At 38.2% G+C, this 19,732-nt stretch overlaps 2 protein-coding genes across 2 annotated transcripts; both read left to right on the top strand.

The window, feature by feature from the left end:
- Positions 1–228: 228 nt before the first annotated feature.
- LOC139124691 (uncharacterized) lies at positions 229–2,127 on the top strand. Its single transcript, XM_070690812.1, has one exon. It carries the CDS (start codon positions 229–231, stop codon positions 2,125–2,127), a length of 1,899 nt encoding a protein of 632 aa, XP_070546913.1.
- A 7,715-nt stretch (positions 2,128–9,842) lies between these two features.
- On the top strand, positions 9,843–10,208 carry LOC139124690 (uncharacterized). Its single transcript, XM_070690811.1, has one exon. It carries the CDS (start codon positions 9,843–9,845, stop codon positions 10,206–10,208), a length of 366 nt encoding a protein of 121 aa, XP_070546912.1.
- The last annotated feature ends 9,524 nt before the right edge of the window (positions 10,209–19,732 follow it).

Below are 19,732 nucleotides of genomic sequence, written 5' to 3'. Positions count from 1 at the left end.
TCTCATCTGTCACGAATAGAGAAGTTCAACTACCTGAGAAGTAAACTTCATGGTGATGCACTGAACGCTATATCAGGTATGACCCCTTCAAATATGAACTATGATGTGGCCGTGAGATTACTTTGTGAGAGGTTTGGAATAATCAAACTGTAATTAATGCACACTACTCGAAATTGATCAGCCTGCCAGTATCTGCAAATCAAGCAGGCAGTCTACGAACACTATATGATGATATTGAAAAAACATTTAAGAAGCTTAGAGGCCATTGAAGAGGATGTTAATCAGGACATTTTTGTTTCTATCATCACGTCTAAACTTCCCAAAGAGGTACTGTTCCAGCTCGAGCTGCAAAAGGGGTCTAGAGAGAAATGGACAGTATGTAAACTCAGAGAACTCCTTGAACGGTATGTCATGGCTGCCGAAGCAACTGATAGACAGACATCACACAACTTTCCTTCCACAAAGGACAAAGCAACCCCTAAGAAGTCACCATCAGCATCCAAGTTGTACGCAGAATCATCGGTATCATCTGCTCAAGCCTTGGTTATTGGTGAAAGGGGACCAACTCATCAAGCCAGTGAAAAGCTAAATCCTAAGAGACGTTGTCATTTCTGTGAACAACACCACTGGAGTGATGAATGCACGAAGTATTCAACTGTTGAAGCAAGAAAAGAGAAGGTCAAAGGTCAGTGTTATATCTGCCTAAAGAAAGGACATCGATTGAAAGACTGTGTTGTCAATAAGCCATGTTTTTTCTGTCGTCAAAGAAAGAATCACCATAGCAGTCTTTGTCCTAAAAGGTTCCCATCTACAAGGAAAGAGAACACTCTCCTCACTCAAGGACTTCCAAAAGATGCTGAACCCACTGCAGAAAAGGCTCTAATGGCTTCCGGAGAAATTGTTCTCATGCAAACTGCCACTACTATGATCGAAAATCCAGACTCTTCATTGAAACAGTCTGTTCGTATCCTGTTTGATTCCGGAAGTCACAGATCATACATCACAGATGATCTTGCAAGAAAACTAAGACTGAAAACTGGAACTGTCGAAGAGATGTCTATTGTCACATTTGGAACTCAAAACTCAAAAGTGATCAAATCTCCAGTGACTACATTGGACATTTGTCTTCGAGATGGTTCTGTTATGACTGTCACTGTAAACATCGTGCCACAAATCACCGGAACTTTACAGCGAATGCCAATTAACACTGAGACATTTCAGAACTGGGACATTTTGTGGAAAGATATCCCTTTGGCTGATTCACTACCTCAGGAAACTGAAACTTCAACTATTGAACTACTTATTGGTAACGACTACTATTTGGATCTGATCCTGCCACAGAGAGTTGAAGTCCAGCCTGGCCTTCATTTACTTGGTTCCAAACTTGGATGGATACTTACTGGAAGAACACCAGGTAATCCTGAACCAGCAAATGAGCCGAGTATGTTAATACTCACACTTGGTAGTCAACTTGGTAGTACGACTCCTATGTATACCAGTCCTGATTCTTCACTTAACGTAACGCCAAATCTTGCAGACTTCTGGAGTATGGAAGCAATCGGGATAAGAGACTCTTATGAAGAATCGGATGATGACAGAGCACTCGAACACTTCAATGAAACTGTGAAATTTGAAAATGGAAGATACCATGTCAAGTGGCCTTGGAAAGAGGAACAGCCTGACTTGCCTGAAAATCGTGAACTTGCCTATGGCCGTTTAAAGACATTGGTCCAGAAACTGTCCAAGAACCCAGATCTTCTAGAAAAATACGATGCCATTATTGAAGAACAGAGAAGAAGAGAGATAATAGAGCAATTGACAGACACATCTGAAGTAGGACACAAAAGACACTATATACCACATCATGCTGTGATTAATCCCATGAAGACAAGCACAAAAGTAAGAATAGTGTATGATGCCTCTGCCAAAGAAAAGAAGGGCTCTAAGAATCTCAATGAATGTCTCTACCGAGGACCTGTCATGCTGAAAGATTTATGTGGCCTATTACTACGTTTCCGACAGAACAAAGTTGCCATGGTAGCGGACATTGAGAAAGCCTTTCTACAAGTGGGACTTCAATCCCCTGATAAAGATGTTACTAGTTTTTTCTGGTTTAAGCGACTGTAAAATTCCATGGGTAGATGGTAACCTTTAGACCTACAGATTCTGATGCATCCCGTTTGGTGTGATTCCAAGTCCTTTTCTTCTGGCTGCCACATTGGACCATCACTTAAAGAAAGATGGAAGTGAGATCGCACAGAAGATAAGAGACAATATCTATGTGGTTAATGTAATTACCGGAACTGATGCTCCACAACCGCTTAGAACTTCTACACTGAAGCAAAGAAGATCTTCTAAAATGCTTCCATGAATTCACGTGAGTGGACATCCAACTCAGAGTTATTATTGAACAGTATACCAGAGCATGATCAATCGAGAGGTGATAATATTAAAGTCGTAGGATCGAACTGGCATGTGAAAGAAGACACAATGACTGTACCTGGTCCTGAAATAGAGAAAATAGAGAAATAGAGAAAATTCGGTAAAATGGTGGCATGGTCCGAATTGGTTGTGTAATCCTGAAGACACTTGGCCAACTTGGAATGTATCTGAAGTCAACAAAGAACTGTTGCAAACTATCAAATCAGAAGAAAGAACAAGAATACTATATGAAACAGGTCTGTTGTCTGGGGAAGACTGCAGCTCAACTAGCCCCTTTGGCATCGATGACAAGAAATTCTCATCACTGATAAAGCTTCTTAGGGTTACTGCTCTGGCTAGTCGATTCATAAAGAAACTGAGGAGACAGCATTCTGAAGAAGGCCCCTTAACTGTAAAGGAAATCGTACAGGCAAAACTCCTTAGGAACTTTATGTTCAGAGAAGAAACTGTCTGACGTTTTGGACGCCATAAGAAGAAAAATAGAAAACACAACCCGAAGTATCAACTAGGCATACAACCAGATGATAAAGGGCTTCTTCGTTGCCAGGGAAGACTCATAAATTCTGAACTTTCTGAAGGTGCTCTTCTCCCAAAACTGCTCGCTAAGAGGGACCACTTCACTAAACTTGTGATTGAGAGCTATCGTCAAAAGCTTCTTCATTCAGAAACTTTACAGACCTTGGCTCAGACTCGCCACGAGTACTGGATCCCTCAAGGTCGCTCACAAGTGAGAAGAATCCTCCATGACTGTAGAGTTTGTCGACGAGCTGAGATGCCAGCTATGGCACCATTGCCAAGGGAGTAGTCGGGTCGGAAGGTAGGGTTCCCATACACCCCATGGATGTATTTTTCTAACCTACATTTTGTAATCCTTAGGGTCTATATTTAATGAATTTTGATGTTCCCAAAATCAAATCGTGTCCCATGGGTTCATTTGGCGCCATCTTTGCCGCCATCTTGGATTTCAACGATGGGGAAGGGGTCACGTATCTACCGCTCGACGGAAACAGAAACAATAAAATACTATAAACGTTACATTTTAGAAAGCCAAGATCATGGCCTTTTCATTGATATATAACTTAATAGGGATTAATTAATATTCGAACGTCGATTAGACTTTATATCGGCCATTGGCCGTAAATCGTAAAATTTGCTAAATTTCACATCCAATAATTAAGTTATCATTCCTCCAAACAATTTTTCATAAGGTATTTATATATTTTTTGGAAGAACTCAGTACAATAAACAAGAAAAATAAGATTAAAAGTATGCGTCTTGAGATTTAGTGGGTGCATGAGCTTGTTTTCTTATTAAGCGGTATGCCACATATCCGTGTGTAACATAAGGGGTAGGGGTAATGTTTCCCTTTCTGTTTCGAATCATGAATGATGAAACCATAAAAATGTTACATTTTTTGAAAGTGCTGCATCAGACCTTTCTAAAAATATATAAATTTATGGGAAAATTTGCATATTTAAAAGTTACAAAGCTTAAACCTTTCGGTTTGTGTCGATTTTAAGTGATTTTTTAAGAACGAAATTACAACATATGGGGTAGGGGTAATGTTTCCCTTTCTGCCTCGAACCATGAATTACGAAACCATATAAATGTTATACTGTTTGAAAGCTCTGAAATGGGCCTTTCCAAACATGTATAGTTTTATTGTGAAAAGTCCATATTTTAAAGTTACAAAGCTTATGCCTTTCAGTTTGTGTAAATTTTAAGTGATTTTTTAAGGACGAAATTACAACATATGGGGTAGGGGTAATGTTTCCCTTTCTGCCTCGAACCATGAATTACGAAACCATATAAATGTTATACTGTTTGAAAGCTCTGAAATGGGCCTTTCTAAACATGTATAGTTTTATTGGGAAAAGTCCATATTTTAAAGTTACAAAGCTTATGCCTTTCAGTTTGTGTCAATTTTAAGTGACATTTTAAACAAAAGTATAATATAAGAGGTAGGGGTAATATTTCCTGTTCTGCCTTGAACCATGATTATGAAACCATATAAATGTTATACTGTTTGAAAGCTCTGAACTTGGCCTTTTCAAACATGTATAGTTTTATTGGGGAAGTTGCATATTTGAAAGTTACAAACTTTCAGTTTGTGTCAATTTTAAGTGATTTTTTGAACAATATGCACAAAACAATTAGTCCGTTGGCCAGGTATCGAAATCATCTTCTCTAAGGCATTTTACCACTATGATTTTCTGTGAGCTAGTATTCTACGCTGTCATAATCTGCTTATTTTCCATTTAACTAATGGTGTGTGAGAGTGTAACGACTTGTTTGTGAAGGGCTGTCACGCCCTCGGTAGTAAAATAGGAATGTGTTAGGGGTAACTTATTTACCGCTATTCGGAACAAAAACAAAAAAAGACCATAAACAATACATTCTTAGAAGCCCAGATATAAGCTTTTTACTTTTTTGATAATTATTCGACTTTAGATGGCGCCAATATTCCGTATGTACATGGCGGTCAGCAGCTGAATCATTCACATAACGAACATTGATATGGCCTGAAACGTCGGTAAATTCATTCAAGCAAACTCTTGTTTGATTAAGTTGATAGTTTTCCTTTCTTTTTTATTTCGAGTATTTGCCATGGCATGACTGAAACGAACCTTGAAACGAAAGCTGTACGTATCTATATTAGTCCGAGCTTGAGCGTGATCTGAGAGCAAACAGATCCGCAGATAATGCGAACGATCGCAACCGTTACCAACAGACTCACTATGCAGAGCCATGCCCCAAACGCCCAACCAAACTTGGCACTAATCATGATCCCAGTCCATTTCGAGCCGGGCTTTAACGGAAGTGCGGTGGCCTTTGAAAGACCCTCTGGTTTGGTTTTGTACCGTAGTATAGGAAGAAAACCCGACCTGTCGTCGTTGCTGTGAATGTTTGTGTTGTTTTTAGCCTCTTTTCTTGCCTATTTGAAGAATCGTCTTTGCAGCCTTCCATCCTGCGTTCTGTGTAGCGAGTGTCTTCGATCGCTCTCTTAAGGTTGTGATGTACAACTGTCTTGAGTCCCGGTGCTTTATTGGGTGTAGAGGTAATAGTTAGAGATCAGGGTGATAAATTGGTTGCCGCAGTGTCTTTCCAGGTGTTGCCACTTTGAAGGAATTCAACAATCGGTATTTTGGCCTGGTAAGTATTCTTTAAGGTGTACCTGTAGGCTACGTGGTACTGAATAGGGGCCACTTAGGTTTCAACACATTCGATACTCTTGGCTTTCACTTATACCCCGTTGTATGAGTAACTGGGATCGGAAATGGGAAAGGCTTAATTAATATCCATCTTTGCTAATATTAATTCTCGTTTGGCTTACAGATGGCCACCTCTACTTGTTTCGGTGAAAATTTGACTTTCAATTGGACAAAACATTGAGTATGACTTTCTTCTGTGTGTTATTTAGGCCTATGAAAAATATGAAAATTTCATACATATTGTGTCAAATATCTCAAATCTTAGATTGTAAGAGATAGGCTCAGGCTCCCTGTAATCATACAAATGAGTTAAATGGGAATTTATTGGAGTAGATTACAGTAATTGAAGAGAATTGTTGACACTATAGAAAGACTTATTTCGGATTGCGGGGACATAACTATAAAAGAACAGCACAGAATACTTGCCGGATGTATTGACTGTTCATGTATAGTACCGGCTAGTACAACATTGAATGTAAAACATACAAATCAAAGAAGTGGCAAATTTTCTCAACTTTTCACAAAGTTTATATTCCATCATTACTATCAGGATTAGGATTCTCTCAATCTATAAATAAGCTATTACTTGATTACACTTGATTCAGCATGATTGATATTTTGCATTTGCCACGCAAATGGGATAGCGAAAAATGCGAACGTTTTTGTGAGTTGTGTAAGAATGTCCTCTCTGTGGAGTATAATGTGTGAAGCCGTTGTCTAGCTCGCTTGACTCTGATGATTATGTTGACTTATTTTTTCTCAGCTGCTGGTGGCTGATCTAGCTCGAAAGTTAGATCAATCTAGTCTCTCTGATTCGATCATGCTAGTGGGAATAGTATCTTCAAGCATTGACCCTAAAACGTCCGTTTGTAGGGTCTATGCTTCAAAGACGTCAGGGTCTAACATTGGTTAAATGTCATCCATGATAAGAAACTAATGATAGATTCACTTGCAAGGCTTTTTAAACATTGTGGTGTCAATGGGAATATAAGCCTCTTTAGTCATTTTCTGACGTTTGTCTCGCTTTCTTATTGTCTGGTGTATAGAGTGTTTGTTCGCCTTATCTTTACTATTTAGTTGCGTAATTTGAATGCATTCTTTGATATTTGGTTTTTCGGGTTTTAGTTCCAGAATTATTTTGCTATTGAATTTTAGTACCCAGTTGAAAATGTAATCCTGAGTGGGAGTATATAGTGTTCTGCGTTGTAAAATAATTTCGAATAATTGGTTATGATCTCTTGTTTTCTGGTAAGGAAGGTAAAGTGTTATCGATCCATCTTATCTTATTATTGAGAAGCTATATTGTGGATTAATGGTGATTGGTTTTCAGCGATAAAAGATTCTCTCGTGTTCCCGTGTGGTATTAAAAGTAACACTATTAATAGTGAGCTCTGATTTGCCCAGACAGTCACGTGACTGTGCATGTATTTACGATATACTGTAAAGTTGGCCATTCCTATCTCAAAAGTGGGTTTCTTTCACATTGTTTGTATTTTCATCACAAGTTTCAATATACTGATATAATATAGCGATAAACAACCCCTATAAGTTGGGACACCACTCGAGCTCGGTTTTGACCATTTCACTCCTTATACACACGACTGAAGTTTGTGCGTATATGTTGTTTACCGGTCGAAACCGTGTGGTATCCTTTCAAAGTGGTGCTTTATTGCTTATATATCTCTCGCGATACAATTAAAGAAAAGGGATTGATTGTTGCTGCTGTCATATCAACTTTGTATGACGACTATGACATCCAATTAGTGTTTGTGGGTTTGGAATATATAATTTTGACATATTATAGCTGTTAACTTTCTTTCCCTAATTTGAGTTATTGAAATGAGTAAAACGTCGTTTATTAACCACCATTTTAGCTTTTTAGTGCTTTTTATGCCTACAGAGTATTTTTCTATGTTCCTTTTAACAAGTAAATGTCAGTAAAGTAACACAAACTTCTGAGTTTAGGCATTGTCACTGCATAATTTTTGAGTTTACCAAGCCATATCTTGTTGGAAAAACAACTGCGTTAGTGTTTCAGAGATATGATATTTATGTGGCTTCCTTATTCGCTGCGTTTGGTAGAAGAGGAAACATTACCCATACCCCTCCCTATCCCTTAAATGTATATTATAGAGGGATGTACGGCATACCATATATTAGGTAGACAATCGACGCACCCCATAAGTCTCAAGAAGATACACTCTTTTAATGTTTTTTTACTTCTCAATTGCATTAAGTTCTTTCAAATGATATATAAATACCTTGTAAAAATGTTTGGAGGAACATGACTTAATTATTGGGTTTGAAATTAAGCAAATTTTACAATTTACATTTCATGTCCGATATAAAATCTAATCGATGTTTGAATATCGATTTATCCCCATTTAGTTGTATACCAATGGAAAGGGGATTATCTGGGCTTTCTAAGAACGTATTGCTTATGGTACTTTTTGTTTTGTTTCCGACTAGCGGTAAATATGTTACCCCTAACCCATTCCTATTTTACTACTGAGGGCGTGACAGCCCTTCACAAACAAGTCGTTATACTCTCACACACCATCAGTTAAATGGATCATAAGCAGAATATGACAGCTGAGAATACTAGCTACCAGAAAATCATAGTGGGTAAAATGCCTTAGAGGGGATGATTTCGATACCTGGTCCAACGGACTAACTGTTTTGTGCATATTGTTCAAAAAATCACTTAAAATTGACACAACTGAACGGCTTAAGCTTTGTAACTTTCAAATATGCAACTTTCCTCAATGAAACTATACATGTTTGGAAAGGCCCATTTCAGAGCTTTCAAACAGTATAACATTAATATGGTTTCATAATTCATGGTTCAAGGCAGAACGGGAAACATTACCCCTACCCCTTATATTGTTTAAAAGGTCACTTAAAATTGACACAAACTGAAAGGCATAAGCTTTGTAACTTTAAAATATGGACTTTTCCCAATAAAACTATACATGTTTGGAAAGGCCCATTTCAGAGCTTTCAAACTGTATAACATTTATATGGTTTCATAATTCATGGTTCGAGGCAGAAAGGGAAACATTACCCCTACCCCATATGTTGTAATTTCGTTCTTAAAAATGACTTAAAATTGACACAAACTGAAAGGTTTAAGCTCTGTAACTTTAAAATATGGACTTTTTCCAATAAAACTATACATGCTTGGAAGGCCCATTTTAGAGCTTTCAAACAGTGTAACATTTATATGGTTTCGTAATTCATGGTTCGAGGCAGAAAGGGAACATTACCCCTACCCCATATTTGTAATTTCGTTCTTAAAAAATCACTTGAAATCGACACAAACGAAAGGTTTAAGCTTTGTAACTTTTAATATGCAATTTTTCCCCATAAATTTATATATTTTTAGAAAGGTCTGATGCAGCACTTTCAAAAAATGTAACATTTTTATGGTTTAATCATTCATGATTCGAAGCAGAAAGGGAAACATTACCCCTACCCCTTATGTTACAACACGGATATGTGGCATACCACGTAATAAGAAAACAAGCTCATGCACCCACTAAATCTCAAGACACATACTTTTAATCTTATTTTTCTTGTTTATTGCACTGAGTTCTTCCAAAAAATATATAAATACCTTATGAAAAATTGTTTGGAGGAATGGGAACTTAATTATTGGGTGTGAAATTTAGCAAATTTTACGATTTACGGCCAATGGCCGATATACAGTCTAATCGACATTCGAATATTTATTGATCCCTTTTAAGTTATATGTCAATGGAAAGGCGATGATCTTGGCTTTCTAAAAATGTAACGTTTATAGTATTTTCAGTGTTTCTGTTTCCGTCGAGCGGTAGATACGTGACCCCTACCCCATCGTTGAAATCCAAGATGGCGGCCAAGATGGCGGCAAAGATGGCGCCAAATGAACCCCATGGGACACGATTTGATTTTGGGAACATCAAAATTCATTAAATATAGACCCTAAGGAATTACAAAATGTAGGTTAAAAAAATACATCCATGGGGTGCATGGGAACCCTACCTTCAGAATAGACTAAAGAGAGTGACTCAATCACCGCCGTTCACATTTACTGGACTTGACTACTTTGGACCTTTGTTCAAAGAAACTTCGGGTACAAAGAAAGTTTGGATCTGCTTGTACACTTGTTTAGCTGTGCGAGCAATTCATCTTGAACTGATAAAGGACATGTCAGCAGAACAATTTCTCCTGTGTTTACGGAGATTTATTGCTCGCCGTGGAACCCCTGAGCAAATAATTTCTGACAACGCTCCTCAGTTCAAACTAGCAAAGTCTGTCTTGGACAAAGTATGGATGAATGTCATCATGGACTGTGGTGTCAGAAAGTGCATGACTGATCAAGGCATCGAATGGCAATTCATCGTTGAACTTGCTCCATGGATGGGAGGATTTTATGAGAGACTTGTTGGATGTGTCAAGAAGTGCCTACAGAAAGCTATAGGAAAAGCATGTCTCACGTACGACCAACTTCATACATTAATGATTGAAGCTGAAGCTGTTGTGAACATCCGCCCCACTGGTTTACGTAGATGATGATATCAACTCATCAATAACCTTGACTCCAGCAGATTTCCTGACTCTTAATCCGAAGACTGGAATGCCCGATGCTGAGCCTGACTCTGATGATCCTGACCTAGAGTACAACCCAGAATTTCATCTGCTGAGAAACTCTTACAAACCTGGAAGAAAGGTCAACGACTTCTCAATGGATTATTGAACAGGTGGAGAGATAGTGACATACTCAATTTGAGAGAGAGAAGCCAGAGACATTAAAGTGCACCAAGAATTCAAGGTCCTTCTCAACTGAAGACTGGCGATGTTGTGATTGTCAAGGACAATTTGCCTCGTGAATCATGGAACGTGGGGAAAGTTCATGATCTGATTCAAAGTAGAGATGGAAAATGTCGAGCTGCAAGGGTAATTCTGCCGTCCAGGAAATGCATCAATCGACCAGTGAATCTACTGTATCCTATACAATGTCCAGAGACCTTAACTCAGGAAGATTGTGACCTGCAAACTGTTCAAGTCAACTAAACCTGGAATTCAACGACGCCCTTCAAGATGAGCTGCAATCGGAGCAAACAAAAGACTTGCCCAACAACTTAGCCAATGATAAACAAATAGTTGTGCGAGCAATTCTTGCCCAGGGAGTGTCGCGGAATCTCCACGATATTACTGTGTGGACATTTCCAGTGTGGATAGTAATGTGAAATAAGTTGGCTCTGAGTAACTAAACTTGTAAATATTCATGAACTCTGTGTAACTTCTATGCGCCTGAACTTTGACTCTTTTCTAATGACATGCACAAAATTTGCATGCTCATTTAGATCATCTGATAAGTCCAAATCTTTTCTAATTTCTTGTCTAGTTTTTCTCTATTTTGATTGTAAATACGATAAAGATGGTTTTGTCACAATACAAGAAAACAAACTATACAACTGGATATGAGATTGGAACTCCTGAAAGTAGAAATATTTGACTCTGCTGATTCTCAAAGATGTCAACTGCACAAAGATTTTTGTCTGAGCCAAACAAGACAGTTTACTAACTGTAATGTATAGGAGTTCTTTCAGAGTGAATTAAAGTTGTTGCTGCATTATCAACTTTTGTCACGTGATTAACTACGCTGCCCTCAACTGCGACCTGTGATGCTGCCGAAACTTAACTGACTTCCCAACAATAAACTCTATATGAGAGAGACAGTCTGCAATCAAGATCAAAGTCCTGTAACAATCTCTAACAATCTCTGATTTTTGCCTTTTAATGTCTGTAGAAAAACAAGAGGGTTGTGATCAATATAAGCCACTATTGGCTGATTTGAGGAAGTAACATAAACTTCAAAATGCTGTATCAAAGATAAACACACTTTACAATTGTAGAGTAGTTTCTCTGGAATTTGCAACATTTTCGTGAAAAGTAGCAAACAGGATGATCTATCCCATGAATATATCCTCTTGCAATAAAACAGCACCAGCAGCGGTATCACTAGCATCTAAAACTTATTTGAATGGCAAACTGAAATCTGGTGCAGACAAGACTGGAGCACTTTGAAGGATGGCTTTAAGTGTATCAAATGCCTGTTGGCATTGCTCTGACCAAATAAACTTTACTTTCTTTTTAAGTAAGTTAGTCAAAGGCTCAGGAAATGTAGAGAAATTTGCATTTCTGTAGTAACCAGCCATACCGAGAAAGCGCATCAGTTGTCGTTTGCAGTTTGGAATGGGAAAACTTGAAATGGCACTGATTTTGGCATCAATAGGTTTTACCTCATCCTGTCCTACAGTATATCCAAGGTAAGTCACCCTCGCCCAACCAAACTCAGATTTGGCAAGGTTGACAACATTGCTTTGCTTAGTCTCTTGAAGAACTTCTGCATGAGCTTGATGTGTTCCTCCCAGGTGTCACTGTACAGGACGACGTCATCAACATAAGCTCCACATTCGTCTAGCCATGATATGACGTCATTTATCATCCGTTGGAACATAGCCGGCGAGTTCTTCATTCCGAATGGCATTACCTTGTACTGGAACAATCCGTAACTTGTGACAAAGGCGGATATTTCACGAGCAAAATCCATCAGAGGGACTTGCCAAAATCCCTTGAGTAGATCAAGTTTGGTCATATACTTTGCTTTTCCCACTCGATCGATGCAATCATCAATCCTGAGGATTTGGAAAATGTCTGTCTTTGTTAAAGTATTTACTTTCCTGTAGTCCGTGCCCATACGATAACTATGATCTGACTTTAGCACAAGTATGCATGGCGAACTCAAGTTACTTTTACTTGGTTCAATAAAGTCATTATCTAGCAGGTATTTATCTTCTTCCTGGAGATATTTCGCTTTTGTTGGATTCAGTCTGTATGAATGTTGTTTTACAGGCTTTCTGTCCCAGCATCAACGTTTTCATAGATGACGTTTGTTCTCATTGGAACATCTTGAAACAGGTTCATATTCATGGAGCAGTTCTTTCATCTGTTGTTGTTGTGACGGCTTGAGGTGTACCAACTTTGTAGACTTCAGATTCTCTAGGATTTTTGAGTTCTGAATATTGACTGAGCCCAGCTTAGAATTTAGAGTATTTCGCCTGTCAGTTGTTTTTATGATGTAATGTAAATCGCTCAATTTTTATCAATTAGATATGGCCCAAAGTAACGCGCATGGAGTGGTTTGCCAGGAATTGGAAGTAGAACAAGAACATTTTGACCTGGTTCAAACTTCCGTTTTGAGGTCTTTTTATCATATTTGATTTCATTGACTGCTGAGATGACTTAAGGTTTTCTCTAGCTAACTCACATGACTTAGAGAGTTTTGTACGAAAAATGACACATATTGTAAAATATTCAGACGATCATTATCGTCTGATAGAAATATCTCTTTAAGGAGCTTATGTGGGCCACACACTGTATGTCCAAATACAAGCTAAAATGGGCTAAAACCAAGAGACTCTTGAATTGACTCTCTAACAACAAAGAGCATAAAATGAATTCCTTCATCCCACTGCTTCACTGTGTCAAAACAGTAGGTCCTAATCATATTTTCAAAGTTTGATGAAATCGCTCGAGAGCACCCTGACTTTCTGGGTGATAGGTGGATGACCTATACTGTTTGATGCCTAGCTGATCCATTACTTGTTGGAAAATTCCAGACATAAAGTTGGAGCCTTGATCAGACTGGACACATTTAGGGAGGCCTAATAACGTGAAATAATGACTAAAGCTTTCACTATAGTCTTTGTCTTTATATTTCTCAATGGTATGGCTTCTGGGAACCAAGGGATGTACACATAATTGTCAATATGTACTCATTTTCTGATCTTGTTTTTGGTAGGGGCCCAGCACAGTCTATTAGTATCTTACTAAATGGTTCTTGAAATGCAGAAATCGACTGTAAAGGGGCCTTTTGAATAGTCTGGTTTGGCTTTCCTACCATTTGACATGTGTGACAGGTTCTACAGAAATGTGGTACATCTTGCCTCAGATAGGCCAATAAAAGTGACTGAGAATTTTATGATAAGTTATCCTGACTCCTAAATGACCAGCCCGTCTTTATGTCACTGCGAATCGTTGCATGAAATCAGCCGTTTACACTTCCGGTTAAGCAATGGTTTCTCAGCGGTTCATCACCAGTTCAATGGCTGATCCGACTGGACCGGAAGAGAACCGTCGGTTGTTCACCTAGCGATACGTTACTTAACTGTCAACTTATCCGCTTCGTAGGCAGGCGTACATGACATGGCTTTAATGTCCTTTAACCGGCATGGTTAAGCCCAACTTATGCATCAGTTAGGGCCACGTCGTTAGTGTTGAATCAAATTCTGGTAACCCATTCACAACCTCAAAATTCTGCCGAAACTTTGTATTTGTAAACCCGAAGTACTTGCTAGCATAACGTCATTTACCAGTCGTATAACATAAGCTAGGTATCTGTATCTGCGAGTGTGATTTATTGCAATTTACAGGACATAGTCTTCTTCATGGTCGCATTATCGTAGAGAGTGACAGCGAGACCTGACTTCTACTGTATATTCACATGCAGTGAGCTAGGTAGGCCATTGTGTGGAGGGACCGTGTGTAGGCCTACGTTTCGAGTACCCTTCAGCCAATGGAACGGCTATATGGGGTGAAACACACAGGCTTCATAAATTACAACATTTAATGTTTGTCAGTCAGGCAGTCTGTAATAGAAATCTGACACTGCATACCAAACGTTGGTTTCCACTATCGGGAATCGAGCTCAGTCCTATATAGAGCGCTCAATCTGGCGAAAGCTTTATGACCGCAATTGCAGTCAGCTTATTTCTTCAGACTGACAATCTGTATTATGTAAAAGTAACATTTAAAGTAAGATATCAATAATAGGAACAATGTGAAAAAGAAAAGAGCAAGTGATGCTACAAGGAAGTGTCCGGCTACAGACCCTTTCAACTGGTGACCAGCTTATTTCATATGCATTTATGCAAGGAATGACGTGTCGCGGTTCAGCTTTGATGCATGGGGGCAATTAACTAGCTTTCACTCATGTGAGTGGCTATTTACTTTGAGGACAAAAGAAGACATGTATCAGTGACAAGCGTAATATACAGTATGGCCACATGGTTCATTGTCTACATGTGCAGCCTGATCAGCTTGATCGGTGGAAGGTAATAAAATGTGTGTCTGATTAGCCTTAGCTAACAAGTGCTGGCACGCACAAAACACAAAACTTTCACATCATCATGCAACAAATCTGCATATGTTAGGTAAATAGACTGGTCCGCAGCACAAAATCTCATGAACCAAACTGCAGGGACTGAGGCAAAATTTTTCTCTTTACTAATTCTGTCAACAAAAATCACATTGATTAAACAACAAACAAGATGAGCGCAACACACCTCTAAACCAAAGCAATCCAGTTGTTTCGTATCAATGCATTTTTCGCCCGGATGTAAAATTTTCGAAAAACCGACGCCAAATTTCTCTCTTACTTGTGCTGTGCATGTTAAACACATTGATTGCACAGTAAACAAGATAAAAGCGACACACCTAACCAAAGCAACCCATTTAAATTCTCCAAATGTAAAATTTACCACTTTATTCCATAATTCACAACACTTTGTAAAAATGTGTTCAGCCTTTTGTAAAAATGGAGTTTTTTACTAATCCCTGTTTTAGATTTGTGACTATTCATCAACATTTTTGGTAGACGTTATGATTGGGAAATTAATCGGATCAGCATGAAGACATGCGTTTACGGTAGTTCCGTTTTTGAGGAGGTAATTGCCCTGTAATGGCCATTTACTCGGTTTCAGAGAAAACATAGGAAGTGGAGCATGCAGACATATTTGCAATCAGAACTGCAGATTCTTTATTTACTGTGTTTTGGTAGTCCTATAGAATGTATTTGCATTTTGCCAAGGTCGGTGCCATTCAGACAATTATATTCTAAAACGTCATAGCCAGTTAGTCGCTTGAGATATAGTCTTCAACTGCAGAACTTGCCATTGTTTCTTTCGATTTGCTGATTCCTGCTTCTTTGAGGGCACGTGTGACAACGTGATTGTGGGTTGAGCGACTACAAGATTATGTTTAAAATTTGTAACAATTGTGACGTCATGACTCAAATAATGAAAAAACCACAAAATGCCTTCGCTCAAAACCCTTTGGCTCGCCTACGAACTGGACCTAGTCCGACAAAGCTGCACGGAAACAATGTTTTCAACGCCAGCTTTTTAACCCATGATTACCCAGCCTTGCCATTCCGGGAACGTTACTCGGCATTGTTCGGCAATGTGCGGTTACCCATAGCTACAGGGTATTATTCATACTCGGAGAGACATGATTCAACTGTCGGGGGAAATCGGATGGGGATCGTGACATCGTCATTGTCGCTTGTCAATGACGGCAGTATTGTTACATCAGGAGATTTTTCAACTCACAAAAGGTGAAACAGCCCAAACTGCGGTCAAATCTAATAAATAGCCATAACTGTCAATTTTACTTGTGGTCAGCTAATCATAAGCCTGCTGCACCGGACAGCGTTGTCAGTTCTTTTGCATCGGTTGATCTCTCGTTCACATTTTGGAAACGGCATTGTAACTGTGTCAATCGCTAAAAAAAACAAGCTTTAAAAGTGCGAACACTGACTGCACAATTAAAATACGATCATGGAGGTAATTGCGCGATACGATATTACATTGTTCTGTACAAAAGACACTGACTTACGGATAAAGAAACAACAACGCACCTTTTAAATTCCTCAATCAAAACAAGTTGTCGTAATATCTCATGAATCTGACTGACCTTTTCAGGAGAAAACCAACGATCCCTCGCCTTCTCACAATCCCTAAATTTCCGACGGTAAGCTTCAGGCACCAACTCATAGCCCTTGAGAATTAATTCCTTCACTGAACTATAATTTGAAGCCTGCTCTACTGACAACTGAATGTAAATGTCTCTGGCTTTACCCACCAAAGCACTATGCAAAAGCATATAACAGGAATCCTTAGGCCAATTCAGATTCTGAGCAGTTTTCTCAAAACGGAGAAAATATTTGTCAACATCCTATTCTTGGAAAGGGGGAACTATCCTTAAATGCTTCGTGATGTCAAAATTGTCTGAAGGGAAGAATTGTCCTGACTGTCCAAGCTCTAAACGTCTCATTTCTAACTGTAGTCGACATTTTCTTTTTTTTCCTTTTTTCTCTTTCTTCCATTTCTAATCTTTCCTGCCTATCTTTCTCTCTGTGTCTTTCTTGAATTTCTAACTTTTAATTTTCTACTGCCAATTTCTTAAGCTCCAAATCTGCCTCTATTTCTAGTTTTCTTAGTTCAAAGTAGATTCGGGCTCAAAATCTTTCAAGTGGATTCCCCAAAGTGGCTTAAATTAACTAAATGTTTGACAATATTGTACCGAATTCCTTCTTGCGCATTGATCTTTTAACTTCTACTTTAAGGAAATTGGCCAGTGTTATGAGGATGTCTTTTCTGAGGGAATCAAATTTGTCCTGATCAAGGTCATCCATATTTTCGTCTGGCTTGAATTCTGCCATGATTGAATTTTGCTGATTTTACAGTATACAGTAGTTTTGAAAGGCTTGCAAAATGTTGTCAAACGGCTCAAAATATTCGTCTCCAGGACAAGTCCCCAATTTTGTTACGTGTAGAAAACGAACAAAAGGGTGAACTGAGCAGTTTCGTGTAAAACAAAATTTATTACGAAAACAATTCTAATTGCTCAGTCAGGGATAGAATACAAACTGCAAAAGTGTACAGACTACTTATTCCAGCTGAGACGGTAAAGCTCCAGTCTCAGAGTTGTACCAGTCAGTCGAGTGAATGAACAGTCCTTTGGCTTGCAGGCTTGAAGTTGCACAAAGTCCACAGTATAAATCCAGCGTTGACAGTGAAGATCTTGAACATGCTTTAAATTGATACTGCTGAAGTTTCCAAAGAGTTGACGTAACATGCAAGAGATACGATCCCAAAATGTCTGATTGCAAGCTGTTCACGTCCCTATTTGTACCCATGTGCTTACATAAGGGCATATAAGAAACATCTAGAAATTTTATTGACATGCTAATTATCGTTCTAAAATTATCTCTCTTACACAACTAATTAAATTTCCAGAACATTCGAAGCACCACAAACTAAATTCAAGGTTGTGAGGTCATTAAGGGCAGTGACCTTGAGAATGTTCTAGACAAATTAAACTCAGGTCATGATGAGTGTGGGGGAATATGACATACATAACAATATCTACATACGTATTGAGAAAATACCTTGATATAAGTGTGTGCCAACTAGATCCGTTCATAAACCTCTGAATGTTCATATGTGACTTTAAAAGTGCAATTTAAGCAACAACTGCTGCTAGTCTAGTGCCATATCGAGTGAACTTCACCAAATTATTGGGTATTGCTTGCTTTGTTGCATTCGAGCATGATTCTACATATCTTTTGCTTGAACAACATGAAGCCTGGTAAATGAAGAATCAAATAGTGAGCTGCCCTGGTGAATGAATAATTTGGTGCCATGGAAGGAGCATTGTTGGCATACAAGTGTAAAATATGTATACAATGTACATGTATAGTCTGCCTACTTGGCTATGGGCATAGGAGGGATGAACAAGAGCAAAGCCACAATGCTGATTTGTGAAGCTCAAGCGCATGAGTAATGTTGCAATTTTAAGTGCAACGTATTCTCAATCTTACACTTCCCCTTATAATTATCTCCATTTATTTTACCATTTAATACTTTAACCCCAAAAGGCTTTCTGTATTAACCTTATACATATGTACATGTATGCTACATTTACATGTACATGTAATATGGGCAGGCCTGGTAAATCATTTTTTGCACCATTGTCAGCGTTTGCTATGGTCTAATCAGAACAATGCACTGTAATCATGGTCTGCTGATTACTATGATATACATGTAATTGAGCTTTTTCATGAGCAATTGGTAACTTAGAAGAAAAACTAATTTGAGGCAAAGTATCACACCCTACCCACTAATAATGAGTCAAAAATGTGCATTTAGACAGTCATTAAGACTGAGTGCGTGAATTATTTGTTATTTACTTACCGAAATTTCCTCAGCATTGCAATTATGTATGTTGTGTGAAGATGAACTTTACAGCGTGACAGGTGGATTGCATAAGACAATCATTAAGACTGAGTGTATGATTTTTTTATGTCATCAAGGAAATTTCCTCAGCATTTAGCAATGCAATTATGTAGGTTGTGTGAAGGTGAACTTTACAGCATGATAACTGGATTGCATCAAGATGGTCATTAAGACTGAACGTGTGATTTTTTATGTCATCAAGGAAATTTCGTCAGCATTTAGCAATGCAATTATGTATGTTGCGTGAAGGTGAACTTTACAGCATGATAACTGTATTGCATTAAGACGGTCATTAAGACTGAGTGTGTGATTTTTTTTATGTAATTAAAGAAATTTCCTCAGTCATGCATTTACATATGTTTTGTAAAGATTAACTTTACAGCATGATATCTGGATCGGGGATAAAATTACAGTCATCTTGCATTTAATACTTTTGCTACAATTTCTTAGATTTATAACAAATAACTGTATCAATATATTTGCATTTTTATTTTTAGACTCTCCAACTTTTTCAATTACCTTTTGGTCTGGCACTTGTGTGGATTTTTTACCACAATTTCAGAATAAGTAAACAGTTCACTGGTTCATTTTTATGAAAATCATGAAATTTATATTTTCCCCTATAGATAACACAGGGATAATTGCCCCTTTAAGACCAGATATTGGTGAATTGGTTAATTTGTTTTCCTGTTTCCATGGACGTCTTTTTTGACGTTCATGTTACATGTGGTATCAATATTTGTATGGTGACCAATAATTTCTGATTTTGACTTTGAAAGGAAATGGTTGAAAGTTAAAGCCTTTTGTTTACCTCCAGGTGTCAACTACCTCAACATATGAGAGACTATAATAGAATCATTTTGTAGCATAGATCCTCTTTGCGTGTAAGGTTGTAGATTTTTTAGTATTTGCATGCCACTCCACCAATAATGATTAGTCCCTTATGGTTGGTGA

Source organism: Ptychodera flava (genome assembly GCF_041260155.1).
Source record: "Ptychodera flava strain L36383 chromosome 23 unlocalized genomic scaffold, AS_Pfla_20210202 Scaffold_24__1_contigs__length_23054250_pilon, whole genome shotgun sequence".
NCBI lineage: Eukaryota > Metazoa > Hemichordata > Enteropneusta > Ptychoderidae > Ptychodera > Ptychodera flava.
Note: the sequence above shows the minus strand (reverse complement) of the source record. Positions and strands in the feature narration are given on the sequence as shown.